Here is a 26,251-nt window from a genome sequence, read left to right as displayed (position 1 = left end):
GGGGGGGGGGAGACAATGTAATATGGCTGCTTTTCATGATCAGCAAAAAAGCATAAATACAGTACCAAAATTTAAAAAAAAAAAAAATATATATATATATATATATATATATATATATATATATATATATATATATATTTTCTACAAATCAGGACTTACCACTGATCATAAAACAGGCAGCAGCGCTCATAGCCTGGAAAAAAATAGCAGATCCGTGCAGGTTACACAGGTCAGAAATCACATTAATGTGCTGATCCACATTGTGGGATACACTTCATTTTAAAAATGACTGAGCGGTGGAGTATTTCATCCTAAATCCGGCGGTAATGACACAAATCCTCCCCTCACGGATTATGAGATTCATCCTGAAAATGAGCGACTCCTCCGCCCTCGAATGCATCTCACATTTCCGCCGAGCACGCGGCGTCACGCTCAATCCGACGCACCTTGTAAACGATCAGATGCAGCTCCTCGTAGCCGTCCTCTGCCGTGACGAATATTTTTGGAAATCTGAATTTGGCCTCTGGGTCTTTGAGGTTGGCAGGTCCGGTTAAAAACCTGGGAGGGCGAACGAAGCCATAGCTGGGTTAATATTCGCCCGAATAAAAGGGAAATCCTTTTGGCATTTACTGTTTTATAAGACAGAGTGAAGAAAGAAGAACAGGGTTCCTTGTGTTTTAGAGGGACAGAACTGATCTACCATCTTAATTGTTGATTGCACGGCGAGTTATCCATGTGTATTGTTCAAAACTTGACAAAGAAAGGCCTGAAAAGCAAACACATTTCCTAATATTCCCAGCTGTACATGTTAAAGTGCTAATTTAAGAATAAAAAGTAAAAATGACTCCCCGTAAATCTGCCGAACACTCAACCTGTGATCATATTTGCATCTTTAGAGTAACTAAGAGCACCTGCATAAACTTTATGCAGGTGCATACATCAGAAATCAATCCGCTGATTCGTTTCTCAGGTAACAGATCCAGTTTGATGAACGGTATCTCTGAAAGAAGGAAAGGAAGGAAGGAAAAAAAGGATTTATAACGACTCTAAATGTTTATATAAGTAATTTGTGTATTTACAGAAAAACTCCCCTGATCATAATCGAACTGTTGTGTGAGAAATGAAGCAAACATTCACCAAACCAATCATCAATTAGTCTTAGTAGTCGTAAAGTAGTCTTTAGAGCAGCTATTTTTAATCTATTAAGTTTAAATTAAGGTGACACAGCTGCCTTTTGTCTCACAGATTCTAAATTTCTTTGTTTTTGTAGGGCTGACAATTTGTTTCACTTATTTTTATTTTTTTAACGACACATGCATTCGTTTTTATTCAATTACCAATCTGTGACTGACATGCCATGCCCGCCTTTTTACACATGAAGCAAAGAGAGAAACATCCGTTCATCCTGCCTCTACACAACAAGCGGTTTTATCTTTACTCCTCTGGTTGCAGTTTGAGGAATAAAGACCTCCTGTACTTCTTCTCTATGATTTAATTTATCAGAACTGGCTTGTATTCATCAAGTAATCTTAGTATTTTTCGTTAGATGCTGCATTTCCTGTCTCATGACAGGTCACCAGTTCGACTTGGACCCATTTCAGCAGCTCGTCCTCAAACACTAAGTCCTTTAATTACAACGTGAGACACCCAGCAGCAAAGCAAACCTTCTGTTCGGTTGCAGAGACAAAGTATTGCCACGCTTTACCTCGGGGATAACAAAACACCGTCAGCTTTTTGTAATTTACCTAAATAAAAACACAAATCTGCATCTTAAATTGATTTATTTTGCACATCCAGTGCATAGCTCCTGATGTGTCTGGGATCATGCTGGTTCATATTTTATATTACAAACCGCCCATCTGTGCGGAGCAATATTAAAAAAAAAAAAAAAAAAAACAAGGTAGGCACGCGGATAGGATCAGGGATTTACCTTCCATAGTGCAACAGATTTCCTGCAACTTCCAGCCTCAGAGGAGAGTCCCTGCCGGCCAGCTGGGATGAGACAAAACCAAGAGAAGAGACAACTAAAATAAATAAAAGTTTGGACTGATCGTGTGTGGGGCTGACACAAACGTGATCGCTCTTGTCTTCAGCCCCCCATGTTCCGAGCAACTAATCGGTTTCTCTTAGTTTTATTCAGCGACTCCTCGCATTTCCAGCATCCTCATACCTCTGGTTCCGAGTGCCTGGGGAACAGCGAGGTGGTCAGGTACTTGTACAGGATCCTCATGTCATCCTGTTCCAGCCCGCTCCTGCACACAACCACAAAGAAGAGACACACTTTATGGCCTCCACAAAATGAAACCAAAATGTCCAGTTGCTTAATTATTATGGATGTGACCCTTTGGTTAGATGTTAGATATGTCTCTGATTTTCACCAGTGGCTGCAACACCATAAATACCACAGTACAGAAAATAAAAAGCACAAAATAAAGTCATGTGTTCGTGTTCATTGACTGATCACTCAGTATAATGGAGTATTAGTGATACAGTTTAAAATTACCGGTCCAAGCGGCTGATGATGTGCGATACTTCAGATAAAACATAAACCACAAAGAGGATTAGCGATCGTGTTTGTCATCACCTGTTTATTCAGGGAACGATTGTGGGCTTGCGGCACGCTAATGTTGGGATTTTACCGGCTGCACGTGGTTGCGAACATGCAAGAGGGGTCGTTGAGGTTGTGGGAGTTGTCAGTTTTGACAGAGAATGGATTAGCTGGACGAGTGTTCGGGCCGTACCATATGAGCTGGTCATTGTAGAGGAAGGCTGTGTATTTGATCAGGCTGAGGCTCTCCTCCACTCGGTTTACAAACGACTGAATCTTCAGGTAGGTCATCTTGTCCAGCGGGAAGAAGCTGATGCCTCCGAAAACATCCAGCAGGTCGCATGACTGCAGGTGGAGCGCCTGCAGGTACTGTGAACACACGGAGAGGGTGGAGAGGAGGAGACAGGCGGGGGTTAGCTTACCAGCTTAGAGGAGCTCATTTACGATTCGATAAAGAAAGCGGAATAAGAAACTCTGGGTGGTGTGATGTAGAGACGCTTGCATCACCGCGGGGATGAGAAGCCCTGAAACTGAACCTCTGACAGGTTTTAGGTGACATGGTGGAGAGGGAAACCTGTGTCAGCTTGAGAAAGGTCTTCCCTAACCACAAGTGAAATTTTTTTGTTAAACTTTAATAGGTGCGGTTAAGTCGAAAGCTACGCTGTTCGAGAGAAATAACTCATCAAGAAATCAGGCATGACAGCAAACACCTTCCAGCTTCCCGGGAACACTTAAACACATAATGTCTTCGTACTGTTCGGAGATCAGGAGCAGATCCCAGCTCTTGTATAAACACTAATTGTCAGGCTCTGGTGACCCTTTAAAAAACAACCGTGTAAGCCGTATTAAAATAAACGGACACACTCCGTCTGAAACAGTTTGCCGAGGATTATATGGACAACAAAAGTCTAAAACAAATATCCGCCTAGCAACAAATGATAGGATTTTCTTTTTGTTTTTTTACCCTGTAGAAGAACTTTTCAAGCTTCTGGATGAGCAGCTCTACTCCTCCGGCTTCCATCGCTCGACTAAATGTGCCATTAAAGAGCTGCAAGAGAAGAAAAACAAACTGTTACTGTAAGGATGTCGTTGCTTCGATTTAATAGTTAAGCCGTTTTTAAGCATCTTACTTGTTGTAGATAGCTTTTTGAACTACCTCAGTTCGGAGAAATGGAGTTAAGTCGACTGAGCTAACAGCTAGCATAAACGCAGTTAAAACAAAAGTGGACGGCTGCTGTTTTACAAACAACTCCAGTCTCCAACATTTCATTACATGAGTATTTACATAAAACTGTGGTCAGTTTCGAGCAGTTGTAGCACTTCTGGGACAGCCTGAGGTCACCTCTTCTGCTGTAATAACGATTTCATGTGCAAATAGAGTTCACATTTATTGCTATAAAAATTTCTTTTTTAAAAATCCAATTTGTGGGTTAGGGTAACATCGATCAAGTCATTTTGCTTAATCTAGTACAAGCAGACCCGCTTCCAGAGCAGGTTTTGCCGTTTTAAAAACATCTAATATTTAAAATGTCAAAGCCGTTCGTGCAAATGCCATTTCCTATGCCTTTACTTCAATGCCATTTCCTATGCCTTTACTTCGCTATCAGTTTGGCATTACAAGGCTATTCTGACTAATACATAATGAATTTCCTGCTGGAAGTGACCACAGACTGAACCAGAAATGCTACAGCTAGCTGCTGCTGTTGTTTGCACTTGCTAATAACCACATGTTTATGTAAAATTAACCATGTAATGTGTCAATATGTAATTGGCGATGATGGTGAAGGTGTTCTCATACACGGATGTCAAATTTTGAAGACAGGAGCCGTTTTAAGACGACAGCAATCCAAACTAGCCGTTAGCTCATCAGCCCTTTCAGACTCAAACTCCACTTTTCAAAGAGCTATCTACAACAGGTAAGATGTTAAGTCTTCATGGGTTTTCCACAGAACAGCTTCAAAATGGCTCAACTATCATAAATAAGTGAGGAACTACAAAAAAGAAGACATTTACCATGAATGAACTCCTCTCGCAGTGACCGATTTTAAACTCACCTTGTACATGCTGTAGCACTGCTTCACCACTGCACCATAAACTGTGTCCTAAAAAGGCAGGATAGTGGCAGTTAATAAAGCTGACAATGCTCGAAATGAAGAGATCTACACGCATCTCTCCGTACTTACGAGCATTTCCTCTTCCTGATACTCTGCAGTGGGGGGTTTACCATCTTTGTTCGGCTTCTCGATAATCGGGTTTCGGACCACCTGAAGAACGCAGGAAAAATAGAAATAAAAGAGGTGATGCTAAATGACACTTCAACAACAAACTTAAAAAAAAAAAACACGTGGACAAACACCACAAGAAGTTCCTGTACCATGACAATCCAGAAGTTTTCCTCAGGCTCAAAGAAAAACTGCCGGTTCTTCTGCGTGTGCAGAGATTTTGCTGGTTTTGTTGGACAGAACGTCCTGAAACAAAAAACAACAAGGTTCTAAATAAAGACGATCCGCACCAACAAGATGATCAGCTCACCATTTTGTGTATTTTCTTACAAAATGCTCTGTTTCAGTGTTTATCTTGAAAAATTTCCATTATCTGTCATTCATTATTCTTCTGTTTTAGTCTAATACAGACAGAGAAAGCAATGCACCTAATGAAAGGTGCAAATAAAAACAAACAAAACAGCCAGAGCAGCTCTGTTGTACCTGGTGAACTGTACAATGGCTTCACAAAGACCCACATTTCGAATCTTCTCATTCTTCTCAACATCACTTGGGTGATAAAACAAAATCTTTTTCTCTTCCTGAGTGGGAAAAAAATAACATAATGTATTTGCATCAGCAGTGTCATTAAATTGTAAAATTATTGGTAGTAAAGTAAAGTTGTGCTCGCCTCTCCTTCCCGTGGTCCAAATGTAGGGTTATAGATGAAAAAACTCAGAAGACATGGTGTGTACTGTTTCTCTTGAACCCCTGATGCCATTTTGGGACTGAAAACAACACAAACGACAAAGCAGATGAACAGATGAAAGCTGCCGGTTTAATTCAGGACACACCAGGCGTGACTCACTCTTACCTAATCATGAGCATTAGTGCAACTTGCGTCTGGATTTCCTCTGTTCAGGTGACAGTTTGGTTTGCATGCCGTGTGCCTGCAAAATATACAAATGTATATTCACAAAGTGCAGACAGATTAATATAGAGATAATCATTTATTGTGACTCACAGCTTAAAGTTTCAAGGGCTTTTACATAAGTTTGGACCCAGGAGATAACTAATCACCACATCAACCCATATTTATATCACTAAAAATAAGTTTTTAAAGGCTCTTGACATTTTATTGTGGCGCACACTCGGGGCTTTAAAGTCGACTGAGCCGGTGAAGTCTCGCGAGTCGAGCTTCAACCCTTGAGAGATAGAGAGCGAGAGAAAAAAAAACGCTCAACAATTTAAACTATGGTTGTTTCAACAAAGTGTCAAAAACCGAGTTAAAACTCACAGGGGGAAAACAAACGTAGGCGGCTTGGCTCATTTATATGGTTCACCTGAAGAGCTGCCAAACCTGAAACCAGCTGACACCAAATCAGTTAGAACACCTAGCCGGCTAGCCGAGCTCCTCCAGCAGCGTTAGCAGACCTGAATTAAACCTCAGAGAGACAAACCTGAGACTCACCTTACGGAGAAAAGACACGACACGTTCAGCTGCTCTCTGATAATGCGTTATTAAAGCTAAAAAAGTATGGAAATAACTCAACGAAAGAAGATGCCGCCCGCATTATATCGCTTCACATCTTTACTTCCTGCTTTTGACAGCGCGGTTGCCACACACCTAATTGTCCGGGTAAGAGCGATCGCAAACTGATGAAAGGTTCCTACTACTGTAGTACCCTACACTGTTTTGTTCGTCACATAAACTCAGAATGTTAAGTAGTTACTGCGTGAGTATGCATACTACTACTACTACTACTACTACTACTACTACTACTACTACAAACAAATCTACCCTTGGGTATAAATAAAGTAACCTCTCCTAACCTACTATAACTATTACTAATATTACTAGTACTACCACTACTACTAATAATGGTTCAGTTTTTAATAAACAACAATTATGTTGGCAATATGTGAGTGATATAATGTGATATGTGAATGTAACAATGTCATGTTATTCTCTCCTTTTATCTTTTCAGTTAAACCTTTACATTTTGTTATTCCTAGACAACCATGTTGTTTTGAATGCTCACTAATTTCAATGCAAAACAATTTTAAAAACATAATAAGCAATTTTGTATCGTAAATCCTTTCTCCAACATATTAAACAGAAATACATATACACACTTCCGAAACTGTATATTAATATCTTGCTTTTATTATTAGTGCTCAATAAAATGAATTAATGCATGGATAAATGAATAAACACTCTGCTTACACATGTTTGTTTCCACGTGTTTATTTATCTCATTCATTGACAGAGGAGGAACATGCACAGATAAACAACGGAGCAAGTGAAAAGACACGTTAGAAAATGTTGTTAAAGTTGCATAAGGTAATTCAAAAACAATTACCACACACAGAGTTTATTAGACAGCAACTCAAGTTCCTGGGAATGGAAGCAACATTCAGAAGGCTGCAGAAATTGGGGGAATCACTGAAGACCTCTGCTCATTTGGAAAACTCAGGACAGGACCATCGTCTGGAACTCTGGAGAGAAGTGGAAAACATTGAACTGACCACGAACACAGACCAAACTCATCTTTCATCGGCTCATCTCCTTGATCAGGGTTAAAAAAAGGACAGCAGTTTGTGTTTGTCTGAGGAAGTTAGACAAAACTGACTCAAATAACCTCAAATTTTATGCACACAACTTCTACACTTGTAAGCCTAAAGTTACAAGGTTTAATAACAGATTAACAAAAAAAAAATGATAAAACATTGTTGTGATTTTAACTCTAAAGCTAAAAGATCAGTTAACCTTTAGTCAGCTGCTTTATGGCTCGTATAATTCCTCTGTTTATTAACTAAATTACAACAGTTTAGTTTACCAACATAAAGTTGTAAAAAGATATCATTCCTCTTATAAATGCACATGAATTTACAATGAAGTACATGTAAGCTAAGATGAAATCTAAATACTATTTCTTAGCAGATGTTTGACATTAAGAAATGATCATAAACTGGTGGCTCTTGGGGCACTTCTGGCCCACCGTGGGGCGGCTCTTTTGGCCCGTGTGTATGTGTGTGTGTGTGGGAGAGAGTCAAGGTTAAATTCTTTAAAGCTTTAGTCTTCCAGGTCAATTTGAAGTGTGGCCTTTTTTGTTTTCCTTGACAATGAACCAAACATTTGTCTTCCTGTTTCTTACAAATTTTTTTCACCTACATCAAAACTACTGTGTGTTATAGAGACGCACAAATGTCCCACTAATCAGGATCATATTGTACAGATATGTCTCTGCAATTAACTTAACAAGAAAGTTAATATAGTAAATACGATTACAATAAACAAAATCATAAATAGATTGTATTAAAGGAATCTTCTTTTTTTTCAGTTGTTTTCAGTTTTCAGTCTTCACAGCGAGTCATCCTCCTCCATCTGTCTTCTGCATCCTCTGTCCTCACTCCAACTCCCTCCATGTCCTCTCTAACTGCATCCATATATCTCCTCTTTGTCTCTTTCCTGGCAGCTGCATCTCTAACATCCTTCTATCAATATACCCACTGTCCCTCCTCTGCACATGTCCAAACCATCTCAGTCTGGCCTCTAACTTTATCTCCCAGTCCTTCAACCTGTGCTGTACCTCTGATGACCTCAGTCCTAATCCTGTCCATCCTCGTCCCTCCCAAGGAGAACCTCAACATCTTCAATTATTCATCTTCTCATAGAGTGCATTATAAAAGATAAAAAAATAAATCTTTGTTTTTACACTCATCAGGTCCCGATCAGCCCAAATAACTAAGCAAAGTTAAAAATGCATACCATGCTAGAGTTCGGGTCTTAGGAGGTTAAAGGAATAGTCCTTTTGAAGTGATGTTTTGTCCAATAGTTATCAATAGTTACTACTTTATTTGCTGTGACATCAGTCATAGAGCATGAAGTATGAAGAAAATGGCAGAAGTCTTCATGCAGTCTACGTTAATGGCCTCTTTTTTTAAAAAGAAAAAATCGTTTTCATTCTTTTAAAACAATGTTTTCTCAAAAACGACAGTGTAAAAGAATGTTAAATTAACTAATATTAAACCTCAACACTTTTGCATCATTTTAGTTTGTTGTTGTTTTCTCGACCAAACAATGTCCGTGTCACATATTAAGAATATTTTCTACATCAGAAACTGGCCCTGCAGTGTCTGCTAAGGAACATTTTGGCCCCTGACCAAATTTTGTTGGTGACCCGTGCTTTAAGATGAACTCCTTCGGCTTTTGTCTGTACTATAAAACTCCCAAAGGATGGTTTTGATGCTCTGAACATGCATCTTTAAAAAGTTAGAGGGATTTTTCCCACCTAAAACCTCACAAGTGATTTAACTCGTGTTCCTGTTTGATAATGCAGCATCCTTTTTTTTTTCCTTCTTTTTATTTTTCTCCAATTCCATCAACTGAGATTTAATCCAACCAGTGAGGTCATCTCTGCCTCCGCTGTAATTTTAAGCCAACGCAATGTGAGAAATTAGATACTGACCATCTACTCCAATTCTGCCATCGCTGTTGTCATCAGCTGATGAGATGAATTTCTTGGTTTCTGCTTCGCTCAGGGTTCGTGCTCCGGGGACGAACCGCTGCAGGAAGAACCTGGAAACACACCAATCCCTAAAGTCAACACTGAGCTCTCATCACACAATGTGGATTATATAACAGAAACACAACAATAACACTTTCCTCATGACGGATTAAGAGACAGCCTAATCTGGGAATACAATACTACTGTGTGGTTTTTACAGTAACAGGATTAATTTGGCAGTAAGTTGTTTACTCGTTGGAATAAAGCCCTGAAAAGTGTTGGTTATGAGAGTGGTAGAAGCTCGAAGTGAAGACTCAGCATTTAAATCAGTGCCCTGCAGCAACTCCACATCCCGGATATCATCTTACACACTTGAGCTCAGATTCCTCGATGTAGCCGCTGTTGTCCTCGTCGAGGATCTGGAAGACATCTTTGACCTCCTGGGGTGTCTTCGAGGACAGGCCACACATCTGGAAGAACTTCTTGTGGCAGAACGTGTCCGGAGCTGGTGAAACACAGACACACAAACACACATAAGTACGGAAAAGTGGAAAAGCAGAAGCAAGGGCAGCGACTGAGGCGGACCCTGAAGGTCACCAGGTCGGTGGCTGATGTGGAGATTATAAACAGCGTTCATCTTTTAAAGCCAGCAGACCCAGGCCTCCACTAAAACTAATACAGCTGAATGTAGGTTTACAGGAAGGATGCATTAAACATAATGCAGCATGTCGAGGGGATTACACACCTGAGCGACAGACAGTGTTTTGAAGATGGACCGAGGCAACAAAACCCGAGTCGATTCAGATTACTGGAGATGTGAATTTTCAAAATTGAAGCTTAGATCTAGTGAGGAGAAACTCATGTGCCGTAAATAAGTTCCAAAATCGTGTTTACTCTACCTTCACAGTCCTTGACAGCTTTTTCAATGGCCTCAGCTGACAGAATGGAGGTGAGCGACATTTCAGTCCTGTAAGGCAAAAAAAAAGGCCTCTTTAAATTATTAACACTTCCCACACACACACACACACTTTCTCTTTCGAGGAGACACAATCTCTTTGCGACTTTAGACTTTCGCTGTTTGCTCTCCGTCTAATATTTCCTCATAGTTGTTTATAATTTTGATGGGACTTATGATCCCATCAAAACTCTATTTACTGATTTAAATGGTGACAGCTGCAAAGCTACATTTGTATTATTTTGCAAACTAAAAAAAATCTATATCATTTTTGTCAGAATCTATACCATGTTTATTGTGCTGTATGATCAGATTTCCCTTGGCAGCATGTTAATCACTGAGGGTATTTCTCTCCCTTCTACTAATTGGACGAACTGTACAGAATAATTGGCTCTTAGGGGCTGCAGAGAAATTATTTGGGGACTGGAAAGAAGGGACCACGACGTGACATTTGATAATATGGAAAAAACAAATCCATCTGTGTAGGTTGATAATGGTAATGAAAATGAAACAACTCAGGTCCGGTAACATGTTTGTTTTTTTAATAATGAGCAAACCCTCCTCCAACCACACGACTGCCATACTTTTATTAATTAAAAAAAGTTTAAACAAAAAAAAACAACACATTTTTAGGTAGCTTAGAAGTAATATTAATGTTTAAACAGCTATTTTAATAATTTTGATTCAGTCCATAAAGACTTGATATTAAAAGGTTATTAACATTATTATTATTATTATTATTATTATTATTATTATTATTATTATTATTATTATTATTATTATTATTATTATTAGTGGTAGTAGTAGTAGTAGTAGTATCACTTTACAGAAATCATCTCACCCAAAAAAAAATCCTAAATTGTTTTATTTACTTGACATTTTTGAATTAATTCCTATTCTTCTTATTCTTTTCATTCAAAGTGGTGATAATAGTTGTAGTACCTTACAAAAATCAGTTCACCTAACATCAGAATGTTTCAGTGAGTTGACATCTTTTAATTTAGTTTATTGGTAATATTTTCCTTGCCCTCGGTTTTAATAATTTAGTGCACTTTTGTTCCGCAAAATTGTATCATTAAGTTCACAGATAACTTCAGATGCAGGTAAATTTGTAAGAAGTGTCATAAAACACAGCAGCTAGATTAAACAAATCTTTCAGGGAACGTAGCCTGATAGCTGATCCGCCCCCCCACCTGTACTGAGGGTTTCCCCGTGCAGCTGTGGGACTCACCTGTGTTACAGATATTTGTGCTCGTCTCTGTCCAGCTCCCAAAGCAGCAGCAGCAGATTAAAGTCTGCGGTGGCCTCTGATGCTCGCCTTATATATTCCGGACAGGATGTGCAGAAGGATGCTTGAGTTTCCAGCGTGTCCCGGGGATCAAATTCTCCTGCAGCCACAGCAGCAGACTTCTCGTGTTCCTCAGCAGCTCACCTGTCTTATTAAACCTTTACGGTTTTTATGCCTCTGCCTCGTCTCTCCCTGTATGTCACTGGGTGGGTTTTTATCCAATCAACTTTTTGTGCTCGGCTGTTCTCTCCCCTCCCTGTTCACCTATCCACCCTCCCTCTCTCGCTCGCTGCAGGTACTGCTGAGAGCTTCTCAAATACAAATAAGGCTCCTTTCCTCCCTGGGTTTAGTGAATAATCTCCCAAAACCACTGTGTAATGTAAAGTCACGAGGTTAGAAACCTTTACCTGACAAATAAGCAAAAACCTACCTTTGCTGTGTGCATATTTATAAAAAATTTTTTTTTTTTTCCAAATTAAGGTTGTTCAGAGAGAAAGCTCTAACAGGTAAGATGTTAGTTATTCATAACCTTTCCACAGGAAAATACTTCAAAAGATCTGAAGCATTACTTCAAGTAGTATTAGTATGAATGCTTTGTTTTTAGCAGATAGTATACATATTACGTAACACATATTATCAAAGTTTACAACTAAAAAGTCATTATATTGTACCACACACTCATCTACCAGAGACAGATGTTTGAGGTGTTAGGCTGGGCATGTCCTGCCATGTTTTAGGAAAACAGGTTTGCACCACTGACATACAGTGCATCCAGAAAGCATTCACAGCACTTCACTTCGACAATATTTGTTAGGGTACAGAAAACGTTCTGCAGCACTGAAGGTCCCAACGAGCACAGTGTCCTACATCATCTGTAAAGAGAAGAAGTTTGGAACCAGGACTTTTTCCTAGAGCTGGCTACTGAGTTGGAGAGTCAACCAAGAACCTGATGGTGACTCTGACAGAGCGCCAGTGTTGATCAGAGGAGAGAGGAGAACCGTCCAGAAAGACGACCATTTCTTCAGCGCTCTACTATCCCAAACCCTTCTTCAGATCCGTGCCTCGGTACATTCCTTGGTTTGGGCTCTAACAACCACTATCAACTCATATAGACAGGTGTGTGCCTTTCCAAATCATGTCCAATCTACCAAATTTACCACAGGTGGACTCCAGTCAAGGTGTAGGGACATCTGAAGGATGATCAGCGGAAAAGGTTGTGAATACTTAAGTAAATGGACTGTACTTTTGTAGCGCTTTTCTAGCCAACCAGGCTACTTGAACCGCTTTACAACCCAATCTGTGCCCTCATTTACCCAAACACACACATCCATACAGCACTCTGCTACATCTCTACAAACCTGATCTGAATAAATTATTCTATAGAGTCTAATCAGTGCTTTAAACTCCATTCATCCACCAATGGACACGCTGATTCAGACAGCAGCAAAAGGCAAGGCGGGACCTTTTAAATGATAACCAGGGGAATACGTCTCTTTAATTTTCAAAACTGTCTTTGCTCTGAGGCTCCATTTTGACTAATCCAGCGTTGCCTGGGTCTCACACAGATGGTCATCTGCTGAACAGAGAAGAACAGATCAGTGTTTCTGATGTGTGACCTGTTGTTGCCATCTTGTGGCTGCTTCCTGACAACACAGAGTTAAATTAAAACTGAGAGTGAAAATGTTTTTATAGCTCTTTTCTGACAGAAAAGGACTCCTTTACAGCTCATATACCAAAAAACAAGGGAGATGGTTTCTGTGATTTAGACAGTGTTTCATACCATCATATTCGTCATAATGTGGAATATTAAGATCTATCACTCTAAAGTGATGTGTTTATAGTTTTAATCTTTGGATTCATTGTTGTTGTTGTTGTTGTTTTACAGCGTGATGTTCATTTTGTACATATTGTACATGTAGAAATAAAGATGGTGTGATTTACTTGATTGGGAGTCTGCAACCTTTTCAATCAAGAGCGTCTTTTCAGCTACTTCTACAACAAAATAACCTTTGTCCAGAGCCACAAAATCAACTTGAAGCTCAACACTAAGATGCAGTAACACAACTAAATAGCTAAACTTACCCCCAAAAATGAAGAAATTTGTGTTTGGTCGATTATTTCTTTGTTGTTACTATGCTTCTTGGCAAAAAAAAAATCTTATATCATTGGAAAGTCTGTTTAATTCCCCTTAAATGGTGACATTTGTAAAAAAGTACATTTTTAGTTTGAGCAGCAGAGTTGAGTATGTTGGTTGAGCCCATGAAAAACTTGCCCAACAGCTTATTCTGCTATTGCCTCTTGTTCAGTGTCATCTGTTGGATTGGATTAGCCAAATCTGGAAAAACAAGCCATATTGGCAGATCAATAATTTATTCATTCAACAAACGTGGGCCTCAGTGACATGTGGAGGAACCATACACAGCCACAACAAAACCGACGCCTCCTCCTCATGCTGCCTACCAGCTTGGTCACACATTCAAAACAAGAGTCAGCAGCAGAATGTTGGCATTGGCAGAGAAGATTTGGTAAGAGGAAATAAACAGACCGCTTGTGCTAAAGTTATAATGATCTGTTGACATTTACTGGTAATTTACTGTATGTGTTAGAATAAAAGCCTAGAACTGAGTATTTTAAAGAAGGAAAATATGTGTACCTGTGTGTGTTTATACCAGCTCTGATAAATATTAAACCCTGTCTTCTCTTGTCTTCTTGACAAAAATGGAAAATCCCACTTTGAAAAGTAGTTTGTGAAAGTAAACATAAAGATTAGGCCTGTTTAGTATCACCTGCTATCGAAAAGGTGAAGCAGGATAATAATGTTTTTGCCCGTTTTTTTTTTTTTTGCCTTTGCTACCAAAATGTCTCATGAGCCACTGGAGAAGTTTTAATGAAACTCTCTGAAAATAATCATCAGATGTGCATCTACAATTAGATCACTTTAGGATTCAGTCTTGCCCCTGTGTTTGTTGTAGGCAAACATTTAGTCACTGCACATCACCAGGAGACATGTTCAAAACCGGTTTGACAGATTTGAGCATTTTTTTTGAAGGTTTCAAGTTGAGTAATTTGATTTGAATGTTTTTTTTTTCTACTAAGATATTCTAAATAGCCTAAATATGTATTTGTTTGTTCTGTAGTGTTGAGGCTAAATCTCGCACCATCTGTGCATCCGTTGGCACCAAGTCTGATTCCGAAAGATTGAACCGTTCCCAGCCCCAGAACAAAAATGCAGCGTCAGACATTTGTTATTGAAAAAGAACCTTTTATTGTTTTCTCATCGTCTGTCCGTTTTCCACAAAAGTGCATCAAAGTTGACCTCGCAGCATGCAAATCTCACACAGTAAAACGACGACAGAAGTGAGAGAGAGAGAGAAAGAGAGGGAGAGGGAGGGAGAGAGAGAGAGAGGGAGAAAGACACAAGTCAGTCACGCCATACACTTAGTCAGGTACACTCGTCATGGATCACGCTGGGGTGAGCACTGCCTGAGAGAGAGAAAGAGTGGGTTGTCTGTGGGCGGTCAAAGGTCAAGTGTACAAAAGTGGTTCAGAGAGTCTACGAGAAAGAGTGAGTGGGAAGAGGAGAAGAAGAGAGTATGTCTTGGCTCAAGTTGTTCCTTTAGAGAAGTGAAGTCAGATGTTGGTCACTTTGTTCGTTTAACCCTTGACCAAGGCAGCGAACTCTGCATGGAGAGACAGAAAGGGAGAAAAAAAATTGTTAGTTTTACCTAATTTGTTTTCTGCTTTCAACACATTAGCAGGAGCCAAAACCAAACATGAACGGCCTTTCACCGTTTAGGTGTCACGCCAGGAAGCTAGAGTGTGTATTTTGTAATAAAAGGCCAAAGCTTGCAGTTGGCAAATGTTTTTTGAAATTCATATTTATAGTAGGGATAGTTCATAGCGTCGAAGTCCTTCAGATGTTGAGAGGTTTAAGTGTTGGGATGCCTGTCGAGTCAGGCGTTAATGTCCTCACCATCAACTCCGATCTTGCCATCACCATCAGAGTCACCGGCCTTCAGGAAGGTCTTTGTCTCAGCGTCGGTCAGAGCTCTGGCGCTGGCGGAGAAGTTCTGCAGGAACAGTCTGGAGAGGGCGAGCAGGAAAACGTGTGAGCGACACAGTGAAAGTCTGTATTCTGCGGTCGCTGGAATTTGCTGAGCAACTTGTGGGCTGATCCTTCTCCTTCAATTGAGTCTTTTGGTATTTTGGAGAAACTGATGCATTTAACGAGATCCAATAAAGCAGCCAGATAATTTTTCAGTCTTGCTTTCTCCTCTGCTGCCCAACATGTGAAACACCAGAGGAGAAAGCTGGCGGAGAGCCATTTAGCTCGCTGGATATTCTGAAGCTGTGGCTTCATTCTGGCTTCAGTCTGTCTCAGATAAAGCCAGCCCATGCCAAAGAGAGGATTCAGTCAGCTTAGCGTGAACTCTAAGAGAGGTTGCCTACTTCAGCTCATCCTCCTCAATGAAGCCGCTCTTGTCCTGGTCAATGACAGCAAAGGCCTTCTTGATGTCATCGGCAGACTTGCCGGCCAGGCCGACCTTGGCGAAGAACTCCTTGTGCTTGAAAGAGTCAGCAGCTGCGGGAAGACGGAGAGAAGACGCTGAAGACGTGCCGCATACAAACTGGGAGCTGGGATTTTAAGTGCAGTAGCATTTAAAAAAAAAGTGGCATTTTGTCTGGCATCAAGCCACAAATTCAACTTTTAACTTTGCTTACAGCTTTGATTTTCCTACACACATATAGCTGAGATGAGATTTAGCTGTTTTTTCCTGCATTCATCATGACAATGAATCTTTAATCAACTTTCCTGCAAAGCTCTCTAATGACACGTAAACAAAACAATACAAAAGTGGGTCTGCTTGTTGGATTTACCTTGGCAGGCTGCGAGGGCTGCAGTGATGTCAGCATCACTCAGAAGTCCGGCGAATGCCATTTTGTTAACTGAGGGAGAAGAGCAGAGGACAAAGTCATCAGCTGCGGCACAATCGGAGCAGGAGGACACAGTTAAACTCTCTGACTCTAACGAGACCTCTACGTGTACACTGTTCAGAGGCACAGAGCTACAAGTTAAGGTGTCATGAGAACATTTCAGTTCCTTTTTGTATTCCAAGGCACACATGAGCAGAAAAAGGTAGTCCAAGTTTTTTTTTTTTTCCCCAAAAAGAATAAACAAGCCCTCCGAGACAAAAACAAAAGCAAAAAAAATTTAAAAATCAAGTCTTCTGTACAGCTGACAGGTAGATTTCTTTCCCATTTGGTTTCCTATTTTCAGTCCACAACATAAGCTTGTGCTGGGTTCGTGTCCCTCTGCATGAAGAAACCCCCTCTGACTCTCACTCGCCCACAGCTCTGCAGCTCCTCAGCGAAACTCACCTTGAAGTTATCTCTAAGGCTAGAGAGGATTCGCTCAGATGAATCTCCTGGCTGCAGTGGACCCCCTCGGCCGTTCCCACGAGCTTATATACGTTTCCCCTCGCCCCGAAATATGATGCATAGGCCGTGTAACGGACACTGCGAGCAAAGAAGTCGGTTGCAAAAAAATGTGTCCAGTAGACAGGGCTGTTCTATTTATATGTACATAAACGAAGATGCTTAAATGGTAGACCAAGTGTGGGCCCGTGCAAAAGTGCTTGATATTGCATAAGGCTAATAATATACGCTGCTGATTGGGGTGAAACCCACTCTGCTTGCAGCCTGCTGGACTGTGCAGCACACAGAGTGTACCCTAACAGAGCGAGGCAAGCTGCTGGACTGTGGTTTGCACATTTCACAAACTAGCAGACAGATTGAGCCGGTTTAGGTTGTGCCACTCAGTTGATTTTATATTTTATGTTTATTTTTTCTTCTTTACATTGCTGTATGACTTTACATGACTGTGCCTCGATGAGAGCTGAATCAGTTTGTTCTTTTTTTAATAGAATGCTTAAAAAAACTGTAATTTCAACCCTTAAATTCTCTCTCTCTCCCCCCCTCTAACAAATACCAATGTATTTCAAACATCTATAAAGAAAGTTTCCTAATAAAAAGGTTTTTGGGGTAAAAACTGATATAATTTGTTGGTTTTATTTTATAATATGTGTTTATTTAACTTCTCACTCTTATTACAGTTTTGGTGAAACTCAGCGAGTCTCTAGTTACCGAGCAAAAAGAAAGCTCTAGTTGTTTTAAAATTGAATTTATGCCTATAAAGCAGCAACCAGGTCAGCAAACTAATTCATTTCTTTTATGCATTTGGATCTTTCACATCAAATCCCCTCAAGAGACAAAACTCTTATTTGTTTTACATCAAAACAGCATGAAAGACCACAGACTTTAAAACTTTAGCAACAAACATTATTACACAGAAAATGAGTGATAGTTGCTAAAACTAGTAGCACTTGGAGTATGTGTTGGGAGCGACCCTCAGCTACTACCACACCAATTATTAGCTCAACATCTGTAAAACCGACTGAGTTATAGTTATTTCTGTGTTAATTAAGGTCACCTAGCTGTGGCAGCCATCTTGAATTGGGTTGACTTGCAAAGTTAAATCAGTTGTAGATCTGGATTCAGTGTTTACCTTCTGTGAGTTTCATTAAAATCACTCCAGTGGTTGTTGAGATATTTTGCTAACAGACAGGTAAATCAACACAGAGACAAAACATAACCCCCCCACCTTTTAATAAATACAACAGGCTTGAGGCGACACAAATAAGATCTTTAGGTTGAGCGTATCATTATGATTTCTGCTCATGTAGTTTGAGTTATTTGTTTACGTTTGTTTAAATGTACACGAGTTCGAGGAACTCATCCTGCAGACATTAACAGCTGCAAAAAAAAAAAAAAAAAAACACTCAGGCACCATAAATCCTTATGCAGCTGCCCTGCAAACCAGATTGGACCCACCCAGCGTGCAGCAGATGACCAGAACCGGTCCAGTCTACCAGAACATCCTCATCCTCATCATCCCCTCCCAGCTCACCGCTGTCCGCCAGCTTTTATTTTTGGACCTCTTATTCCGACTATTCCTCCTTAAGGAGATGAAACTATTTGTGGGGCTATTTTAAGCCCCTCCTGAAAGCCGATACAGTCAGTTTCATCATCATCGTCAGCAGCAGCAGCAAGAACAGCAGCATCACTGCAGCCATTATCATTATTGTTGTGTAATGAGCTCACACGCTCCAGCCAAAACAATAAGATTAAAAGGTGGAGGCCGTCCAGGAGGGGGTGAATCCTGGCCTTTTTAGCTCTGAGGAGTGGAGCAGGCTGCGGCGTGTGTGTCACACATCAGGTGGCAGTATTGAGACGCTTCTTTTATTAAGGATTTAATGTCAGCAAACTGGAACACTGTGAGGAAAACACTCAGTTTTCAAACCTTTATCACTTTAGCTGCTGCTTGAAGCCTCCCTATATGCCTCAGGTGCCACACAAAATAACTTCTCTCTTTTTTGTTCACTTAAAATAAAAAATGGAGAATTAGTTTTTAGTTTTTTTGCCATTTGCCTTGGTCAAACGAGGTCTCTCCCCTCACACATGCTGCAACTATCCCTGCCCTCCTTCAGCATCGTGCTTGAATTACAAATATCTCGCAGCAGGAACGAAACCCCATCAAGTAACGCCAGGAGCACCTGGAGTTTGATGCGGCACCTGATTAACCCCACTGCCACCTTCACCCTGAAACTCTGGCATCGCCCGCCAACAAGAAGGAGAAGGCGAACGATAATGTTTTTGTGTCTGTTTGCAAAATATTTCACGAGCCACTGGATGGATTTTAATGAAACTTTCAGGAAATAATCATTGGGTGTGCATCTACAAGTGATCAACATTTGGAGCCTACCCAACTCAACATGGCTGCTGCAGTCCACTGATCTTGGAAAACACAAAAATGGATATAATTTAGTCAATTTTACAGATATTGAGTTAAATTTTGCTGTGGCAGTAGCTGAGAGTCATTCACGGCACATATTCTGAGCTTGACAACTCACAACATTGTGCATAGTATTATATTTATTATTTGACCAAATTTGCTTAATTTCTTCACATGAGATGATTATTATTGTGCTGAATATAACTATAAACTGTCTGTACAGCACATCAATTTTATTGATCCTATTCTATTCTAGTCTATTTTAGCTTAAAAGTCTAGGACGAGAAGCAGGTGGGTGATAAGCATGTCTTTGAGGCCTGTTAGGCTTTTAACAGTTTAAATGTTGTTTTTTTTTTGAGGATACATAAAGAGGTAATGGTATGCTTCAGCAGCGGCACGATAGGGCAGTGGTTAGAGCCATTGCCTCACACTGAGAAAGTTGCAGGTTTGCATCCTTTTTGGGTGGTGTTTGCATGTTCTCACCACACATGCATGGGTTTGCTTTGGTTTTCTCTCACAGACCAAAAACATACATGTTAGGTTAATTGGTATCTTTAAATTGACCCTAGATATGAATGGTTATTTGTCTTTTGTGTCTCTATGTGTCCCTGTGATGGACTTGCGACCTGTCCAGGGTGTACTGGAGTTACGCAGTGACTGCTGGAGGTTGGCACCAGCTCCCCATTTTATTCACAAATTATGTCTCCAGCCCCAGTTTTTATTCCTGCAGGAGAAACATCAGTGACAGACAAATCAATGCGGTTCAGTAAAAGCGCCGGCTCAGAAACCTGACCCCGTCCCGGACCCTATCTGGGTCACTGACTACAACCCCCGCTCCCCACCCAACGCCCTCCATCACAGCGTGACTGCCGAGGCCCTGCCAGACGTGCAGATTCCCTCCCCGTCTGTCTCGGATCCAGCTGGATAACTGTCTGCACACTCCTGTTCACACCAATAAATTTCTGCAGCGAGCGAGGTGTCAGAAAGCTCCACCATCGCTGCTATCGATCCGGCCAACTGTAGCTTCACGTCACCTTTCTGTAGCAGAGAAATGCAAACAAATACCTCGGAAAATGGGATTAAAACACTTCAAAAAAAGAAAAGGTTTAATTATAATATGAAAGATGTTAAAACCAGAGCCAGTTTTTGCTTTTAAAGAAACAATCCAGTTGAGGTTTCTGCATTTATCTGGCATTTAATAACATCAAAAAGCATAAAAAACATTTTCACTTTGTAACAGCCTGCAGGCAGGAAAGCAACAATGAGTTATAAAAAAACTGAATGCATCTTTTAAAAACTCTGCACTGTGGCCTTTACCGTAAATATATTCATGCCATTTATTTAGTAAATTTTTTAGTTTTCGAGTTTAAGCAACTATTTAACGACAATTCTGTGATCCTTCTCATTTCGTTTGGAAAAGAAAAACCAGCTACAGCTGTGTAAAAACCTCCAGCGGGAGACATGTTTTATAAAAAAATATGTGAGCAAACTGACCTACGGGGTAGGAGCTTCATTTCACTCCCACAAATAGTGTTTAAACCATTTCAGTAAATCAAAAATACTGAATTTATGTGGATTTTTTTTTAACTTCTACTAAATAGCAAAAGCATCTTTAAACCAACATCTCATCTAATATTGAAGAGTTGCAGGAAGAAATCTGGTTAAGTGCTCAGAACCCGCACCGGTCCTGGGCCCTGAGGGGCCAAACAGAGGCTGCCAGAATCACACAGGCTTTATGTTGTTAATTGGTGAAACCAAAGCCTGCCCCCCACCCTTCTCTCTCTCCAGGCACTCGGCCCTGCTTATCTGTTGACAAGGTTCTCCCTGGATGTGAGCCAGGAATAAAATAATCGTGGCTTGATGTCACATAAATCTATCCGGGAACCCTCCTGGCGTGGGTACGACACATAACCGGGAGGCGAGAGTTAATTTGCGGCCTGCTTTATTGCTTTCTATTAAAAGTCAAAGGCATATTTTCATTTCGAAGTCACTAGATCTCCTCTGAGTCAGTGCTAAACGTTAGAAAAGGACTTCCCCAAAAACACCCCCGGAGCGACAAATCATGTTTTACTCTTTGTGTTGATGCCTGTTTTTTTTATGTTGAACGATAACGGCAACAAAATGAATGGAACTCACTGCGGAAGCATATCAGCCGGGTCAGAGTTATAGCAGTAAATTAAATGATTTTTGCACATATTTTTCCCAAGTTTCTGTTCATTGTGATTGGGTCGTTCCCTAAAGAACCAACATGTCAGAATTTCACAGGCGAACTCGCAATCAGTCCTGCGACCTAAAGATGCTCGGCTAAGAGGCTTTTCCGGCACATCGCCTCCCCTCTTTATTGTTTATTCTGAGAAGGAATCACTGCTGGGTGAGAACAGACTGCAACTAAATTTACATGTTTAGACGGAGTCTCAGATATGAAATGCGAGGATTTCACCCGGGAGATCGCAGTTTGCAGGAAAGAGAAATCACTGTCTGATCGTCTCTTTGCCATTTGCATGTCATGCTCAGAGGGCAGGACGTGTCGAGGATATGACTCTCAGCTACTACCACATCAAACCTTGGCTCACCATCTGTAAAACAGACAGGGTTAGAGAAAATTTTTGTGTTGGCTAATGTCAATCAGCTGTGGTGGCCATCTTGAGTTTGATTGACGTCGAAGGCTGGTCAGTTGCAGACGTACGTCCGGCGATCCCTTTATTGAAGATTTAATTCAATACCGTCCAGTGGCTTATGGGATATTTTGCTAACACCACTGTCAAATTAACATACTCACAGGAGGCAAAAGGGCAAAAAAAAAAGACGGATCTACTCAAAATGATATGAACGGATTTTTTGATGGTGATCCAGTCAAGTGAGAAGGTCAAAGGTCAAGCTCATGGGTGATCCTGTGCTCTGCAGCTGTATAACGTAGAAATGTCCTTCTGCACAGCTGGACCCCTCATGGGTCAAAGGGGATGCCTGTTGATTTCAAAGTTCAAGGGTCAAAGGTCATGGTCTCAGGTGACTCCTTTGTTAAAACTTTCTCCATGCTCCGGCAGGTGAGCCCGAGGAGGTTGTGTTTTTGGTCTGAACTTGTTTGTCTTTTAGAAAGATCATATAAAAACCAATATAAAAACAAATTTGGATGAAAATTTTAGGAAATATTGGAGTTTTCACAAAAAACCCAACTGATTACTTACATTTTGGTGGTGATCCAGATTATGGTCCTCATCGCACTATTTTTTATTGACTCTATGGCCTTGTCGGAGGATTGCGCTCTCTAGGTGCCTCTAGTTTATTTGTGTGTTTATACACACCTGATATACTTGAATTCTTACGTTAGGAGTAGGGATTTTATTAATGAGACAACACCAATTTGCTCTTTGCCAATGGGTGATCTCTGAAATCAACTTTTAAGAGTTACCTCCATCCTCCCTCGCCTTCTTCTGTCTAGGGGTCAGAGGTCAGCGTGCAGTTATCCATCTAATCCTACCCTGTTCAGGTAAGTGTGGGTTATATTTGGTGTATCTGGGGGGGACCTGGCTGGCCTGCATTTCCTCTTCGCTCGTGTTTGCAGCCACAGTTGCTGGCTGCTCATCCCTCTCAGTGTTTCCCTGGGCTGCAAACATCCTGTTATTATGGCCTCTGTTCCTTTCAGGCTGTCCCATTTTATTGCTACCACAGTGCAGGTAAACATACTCTAAACCAGTGGTTCCCAAACTTTTCAGCTTCCGACCCATACAATAATAGTGACAAAGGTGTGTGACCCCATCTGTTGGCTGTTTAAATATCCTAAAATGCTGATGACTCTATCAAATAAGGACATAATGACAACACAAACAGTCTTAGCATCCATAATGATATTTTTTAAATCATTAAATGACTTGTATGTCAATTCTCTGTAACAATTATGGTGTAAATATATCATAAAAACTGGGTTTTTAATTGTAACTTGATATTTGGAAATTATCTAAGGAGCCCTACTTGGTGTTGGGTGACCCACATTGGGGTCCCGACCACAACTTTGGGAATCATTGCTCTAAACGACACTAGGGTTATCAGTAACAGTAAAACGCTTGAATTTGAAAATGTCGGTGCGACTTTTGCACAAACATACATGTGAGCAAAACGTATGAGCGTTAACAGGTTGCATAGATCTTTTTTTTTTCTTAAACTTTGTCGATAACTGTTAGAGTCAACCTTGTGTCTGTCTGTTAGCAAAATATCTTCTGAACCACAGGATGGATTTGAAAGAAACTCTCAACAAGTAATTATTCAACTAATTCAAGACGGCTAACCAACTTTAGAAAGGACAAAAAATAATGACAGCTCAGACCTTTTGAAAGATTTTGAGCTCAGATTTTGTGAGGTAGTAGCTGAGAGTCATCCCTGCCACGTACTCTGAGCACCAACAGATCAGGTAAGATCTTAACTGGTGGCGGGCTACACGCGACCCTTCATTTCATCACAGTATATTTTACACTTTAGCTGAAATCTGAGCCGAACATTTGTTAATAATTAAGTTGTTGATATACAACTGCAAATCCATCTGTGGAGAACCCCTTCCTGATGAACCCTCACACTTGCAGCTGGCTTTGGACAACTGCGATTCAGGAACTAAGCCGTGGCAAGCTGGCCCTCAAGCCAAAAAAAATGAATCTCTCAGCGCCACATTTGACCCCCTCCATGCGAGTGCAGGCAGTTTGTGTGTTTTTTCCTGCTTACTCAAAAGCACCACAGTTTAACAAAAAAAAAAAAAGTGCTTGCGGCCCTCTCTGCGTCACGCAGGGGCCCCTGCGAGGCAGGCCGTGCGCGGGCTCAAGGACCAGCCGAGAGTGACGTGAGCCCGGCTTCCTCAGGATGGACGACGGAGAGGCCTGCATCAACCGGAGGGGCCGAAGGGGAACGACACAAACATCCTCTACACCCCGTCACGTAGGAACGCGGCTCGGCCTTGTGCCTTTCCATGCTCTGGCGCTTGTTTTCAGGAAGGCCAGACTTCCTGCATGATGGAGAGGTGGATGAGAGGAGGAAGAGGGGGATGGGGCAGACACGGAGAGAGATGGATAGTGATAGGTCAGTGCTTTTAATTGGTGTGCAGCTTGTTTTCTTCACAGCTTTGAGGAAGTCTGCACAACAGAACAAAGGAAACATTATAATGCACTTGTCTTGTGGCATTGAACCTGACAGGGAGCTTCTGCAGAAACACAGAGGAGACGTTTGCACTTTGTGCTTCAACTTTTCCTGGAAAATACTAAAAGATGAGGCTGGAAACGAGGAGCGGTGAGTGGCACACGAAGAGAAACCACAGATGACTGGGCACTTTAGTGTTTGTATTCATCTGCTTTTACTCTTTTGTACTGAATTTGCATTGGAACCAAAAACAAGATCTTCACAAACTGACCTGTGAGGGAATTCTGTTTTTGGGGTGGGGGGGGGACGAGTGAGATTTGGGTTCACAGGGCAGATTGTCATTCCTCTGGAGCACCACCTGTTCTGATTAATGAGCTAACTTATACAATTAGGTTTTATCCCTTAATGCAGTGAGAAACATTGGTTCATAATGGGTTTTTACTGACTCGCCTCTAAGAATATGCTGCCAGTCACTCCTATTTCAGGACAATTTCAAGATAGTTTCTTTAATTTTTAATTCTAAGGTTGTGGCATATTTGGTTAGAAAATGACTCTTCCATCACCTTGATGCCTTCTACACACGTCTCCACAGTGAACTTATAAAATGTTAAGATTTAACCTTTTAGATACATTAATGGATTACTTGAAGGAAGGCTTATCATGTGCCCCTCTTCGTGCCAGAGTTTTAAAGTAATATCATCTCATGTGGAGAAATGATATCTACTATCACACCAAGTTTTAGCTCAATATCTGTAAAAAATGACCAAGTTATAGCCATTTTTGTGTTGGTTAAAGTCGATTAGCTGTGGTGGCCATCTTGGATGGGTTGACTCCAAAAGGTAATGAGTTGTAGACGTACATCCAATGATAACTTTCTGTGAGTTTCAATAAAATCTGCCCTCTGGTTCAAGATATACTTTGCGTGGAGACTTTGTGGGAACACTTGCTTTAAAATTCACCAAGTAATCTTTGGTTTCCAAACATTTAAGTTGCTTAACTTTAATTTGAGAGCATCACAAAGGGGCGGCCCCTGAGCCAGACTTTGCCCACCGGTGATTGAGAGAAAAATGTGTTCGGTTGCAGTTTGACCTCTTGGAAATCTTTCAGTTTCAAATAAGTACTAATGTCATCATGTTAAACTGCAGGTTTGTCTGAAATGTTCCCGCAGAGACCAGATGAACTCTGCTCCTCCTGCCGTGGTTCCCCGATGAAACTGGCTGCTCCTCCTCTGTCCCGAGCTCAGTTACTTCCTCAGCTATTTCTATCTGACCAGCTGCGGTTTGGGCATGCCAGTGACGCTCTCAAATTCAGCCGAGACACACACTCCGACACACACCTCAGGCTCCACCCAGCTCCACCGTGTCCTCCCTGATCTTTCCTCCTCTTCACTCTTCTGTCAGAGACACAGGTTTTCAAGGATGTGTGCATCCTATGGATCATGTTTTGGCATCCATTCCTAAACCAGTCAGCTGATCCTCATAGTTAGTCCTCTTGTTGTTTTTGAGCAAGCTGATAGAGGCATCAAAACTGAAGAAGAACATTGATTTAAAGTGTTATAAGTCAAGGCAAAATCAAAGAATGGTTCATTAATCTCAAATACAGGTGCTGGTCATAAAATTAGAATATCGTGAAAAAGTAGATTGATTTCAGTAATTCCATTTAAAAAGTGAAACTTGTATATTATATTCATACATTACATACAAACTCATATATTTCAAATGTTTATTTCATTTAATTTTGATGATTACAAATGACAACAAATGAAAATCTCAAATTTA

The 26,251-nt window shown here is 40.8% G+C and overlaps 3 protein-coding genes and 1 long non-coding RNA gene across 5 annotated transcripts in view; all 4 read right to left on the bottom strand.

The window, feature by feature from the left end:
- ccz1 (CCZ1 homolog, vacuolar protein trafficking and biogenesis associated) overlaps positions 1-6,387 on the bottom strand; it is an 8,911-nt gene extending 2,524 nt beyond the window's left edge. Inside the window, exons 1-14 of one of the 2 annotated variants that reach the window (XM_037980603.1) lie at positions 6,221-6,387; positions 6,047-6,119; positions 5,624-5,699; positions 5,441-5,537; positions 5,254-5,351; positions 4,923-5,016; positions 4,732-4,812; positions 4,603-4,650; positions 3,513-3,596; positions 2,742-2,917; positions 2,171-2,252; positions 1,931-1,992; positions 447-558; positions 160-193 (exon numbers count right to left, since the gene is read on the bottom strand). In XM_037980603.1, coding sequence (XP_037836531.1) covers positions 160-193; positions 447-558; positions 1,931-1,992; positions 2,171-2,252; positions 2,742-2,917; positions 3,513-3,596; positions 4,603-4,650; positions 4,732-4,812; positions 4,923-5,016; positions 5,254-5,351; positions 5,441-5,537; positions 5,624-5,637 — 982 coding nt within the window. In that variant the 5' untranslated portion in view covers positions 5,638-5,699; positions 6,047-6,119; positions 6,221-6,387. The remainder of the gene's footprint in view (positions 1-159; positions 194-446; positions 559-1,930; positions 1,993-2,170; positions 2,253-2,741; positions 2,918-3,512; positions 3,597-4,602; positions 4,651-4,731; positions 4,813-4,922; positions 5,017-5,253; positions 5,352-5,440; positions 5,538-5,623; positions 5,700-6,046; positions 6,120-6,220) is intronic. The other variant, XM_017418296.3, reaches the window with a different exon arrangement.
- Positions 6,388-6,990: 603 nt separating this feature from the next.
- On the bottom strand, positions 6,991-12,582 carry pvalb9 (parvalbumin 9). Its single transcript, XM_017418277.3, has 5 exons — positions 11,447-12,582; positions 10,160-10,227; positions 9,633-9,765; positions 9,222-9,331; positions 6,991-7,248 (listed from the first exon to the last, which is right to left on the bottom strand). The coding sequence occupies exons 2-5, from the start codon at positions 10,218-10,220 to the stop codon at positions 7,223-7,225; spliced, it is 330 nt and encodes a 109-aa protein (XP_017273766.1). The 5' UTR covers positions 10,221-10,227; positions 11,447-12,582; the 3' UTR covers positions 6,991-7,222.
- Positions 12,583-14,744: 2,162 nt separating this feature from the next.
- LOC108237271 (parvalbumin beta) lies at positions 14,745-16,997 on the bottom strand. Its single transcript, XM_017418599.3, has 5 exons — positions 16,883-16,997; positions 16,382-16,450; positions 15,953-16,085; positions 15,477-15,586; positions 14,745-15,183 (listed from the first exon to the last, which is right to left on the bottom strand). The coding sequence occupies exons 2-5, from the start codon at positions 16,440-16,442 to the stop codon at positions 15,158-15,160; spliced, it is 330 nt and encodes a 109-aa protein (XP_017274088.1). The 5' UTR covers positions 16,443-16,450; positions 16,883-16,997; the 3' UTR covers positions 14,745-15,157.
- A 6,761-nt stretch (positions 16,998-23,758) lies between these two features.
- LOC119617859 overlaps positions 23,759-26,251 on the bottom strand; it is an 8,025-nt gene continuing 5,532 nt past the window's right edge. Inside the window, exon 3 of the long non-coding RNA XR_005234278.1 lies at positions 23,759-24,342. This is a non-coding gene — a long non-coding RNA (uncharacterized LOC119617859). The remainder of the gene's footprint in view (positions 24,343-26,251) is intronic.

Source organism: Kryptolebias marmoratus, linkage group LG17 (genome assembly GCF_001649575.2).
Source record: "Kryptolebias marmoratus isolate JLee-2015 linkage group LG17, ASM164957v2, whole genome shotgun sequence".
Lineage (NCBI taxonomy): Eukaryota > Metazoa > Chordata > Actinopteri > Cyprinodontiformes > Rivulidae > Kryptolebias > Kryptolebias marmoratus.
This window is presented reverse-complemented; position numbering and strand designations above follow the sequence as displayed.

What these genes read in the sequence shown, in the direction of transcription:
- pvalb9 (XM_017418277.3), bottom strand. Translation starts at nt 10,220, where the DNA reads ATGTCGCTCACCTCCATTCTGTCAGCTGAGGCCATTGAAAAAGCTGTC. An exon ending in AGCTGTCAAGGACTGTGAAG is followed by an intron (nt 9,766 to 10,159) that starts GTAGAGTAAACA and finishes GTGTTTCACCAG; the next exon opens with CTCCGGACACGTTCTGCCAC. An exon ending in ATCGAGGAATCTGAGCTCAA is followed by an intron (nt 9,332 to 9,632) that starts GTGTGTAAGATG and finishes GTGTGTTTCCAG; the next exon opens with GTTCTTCCTGCAGCGGTTCG.
- LOC108237271 (XM_017418599.3), bottom strand. Translation starts at nt 16,442, where the DNA reads ATGGCATTCGCCGGACTTCTGAGTGATGCTGACATCACTGCAGCCCTC. An exon ending in AGCCCTCGCAGCCTGCCAAG is followed by an intron (nt 16,086 to 16,381) that starts GTAAATCCAACA and finishes GTCTTCCCGCAG; the next exon opens with CTGCTGACTCTTTCAAGCAC. An exon ending in TGGCAAGATCGGAGTTGATG is followed by an intron (nt 15,184 to 15,476) that starts GTGAGGACATTA and finishes CTCTCCATGCAG; the next exon opens with AGTTCGCTGCCTTGGTCAAG.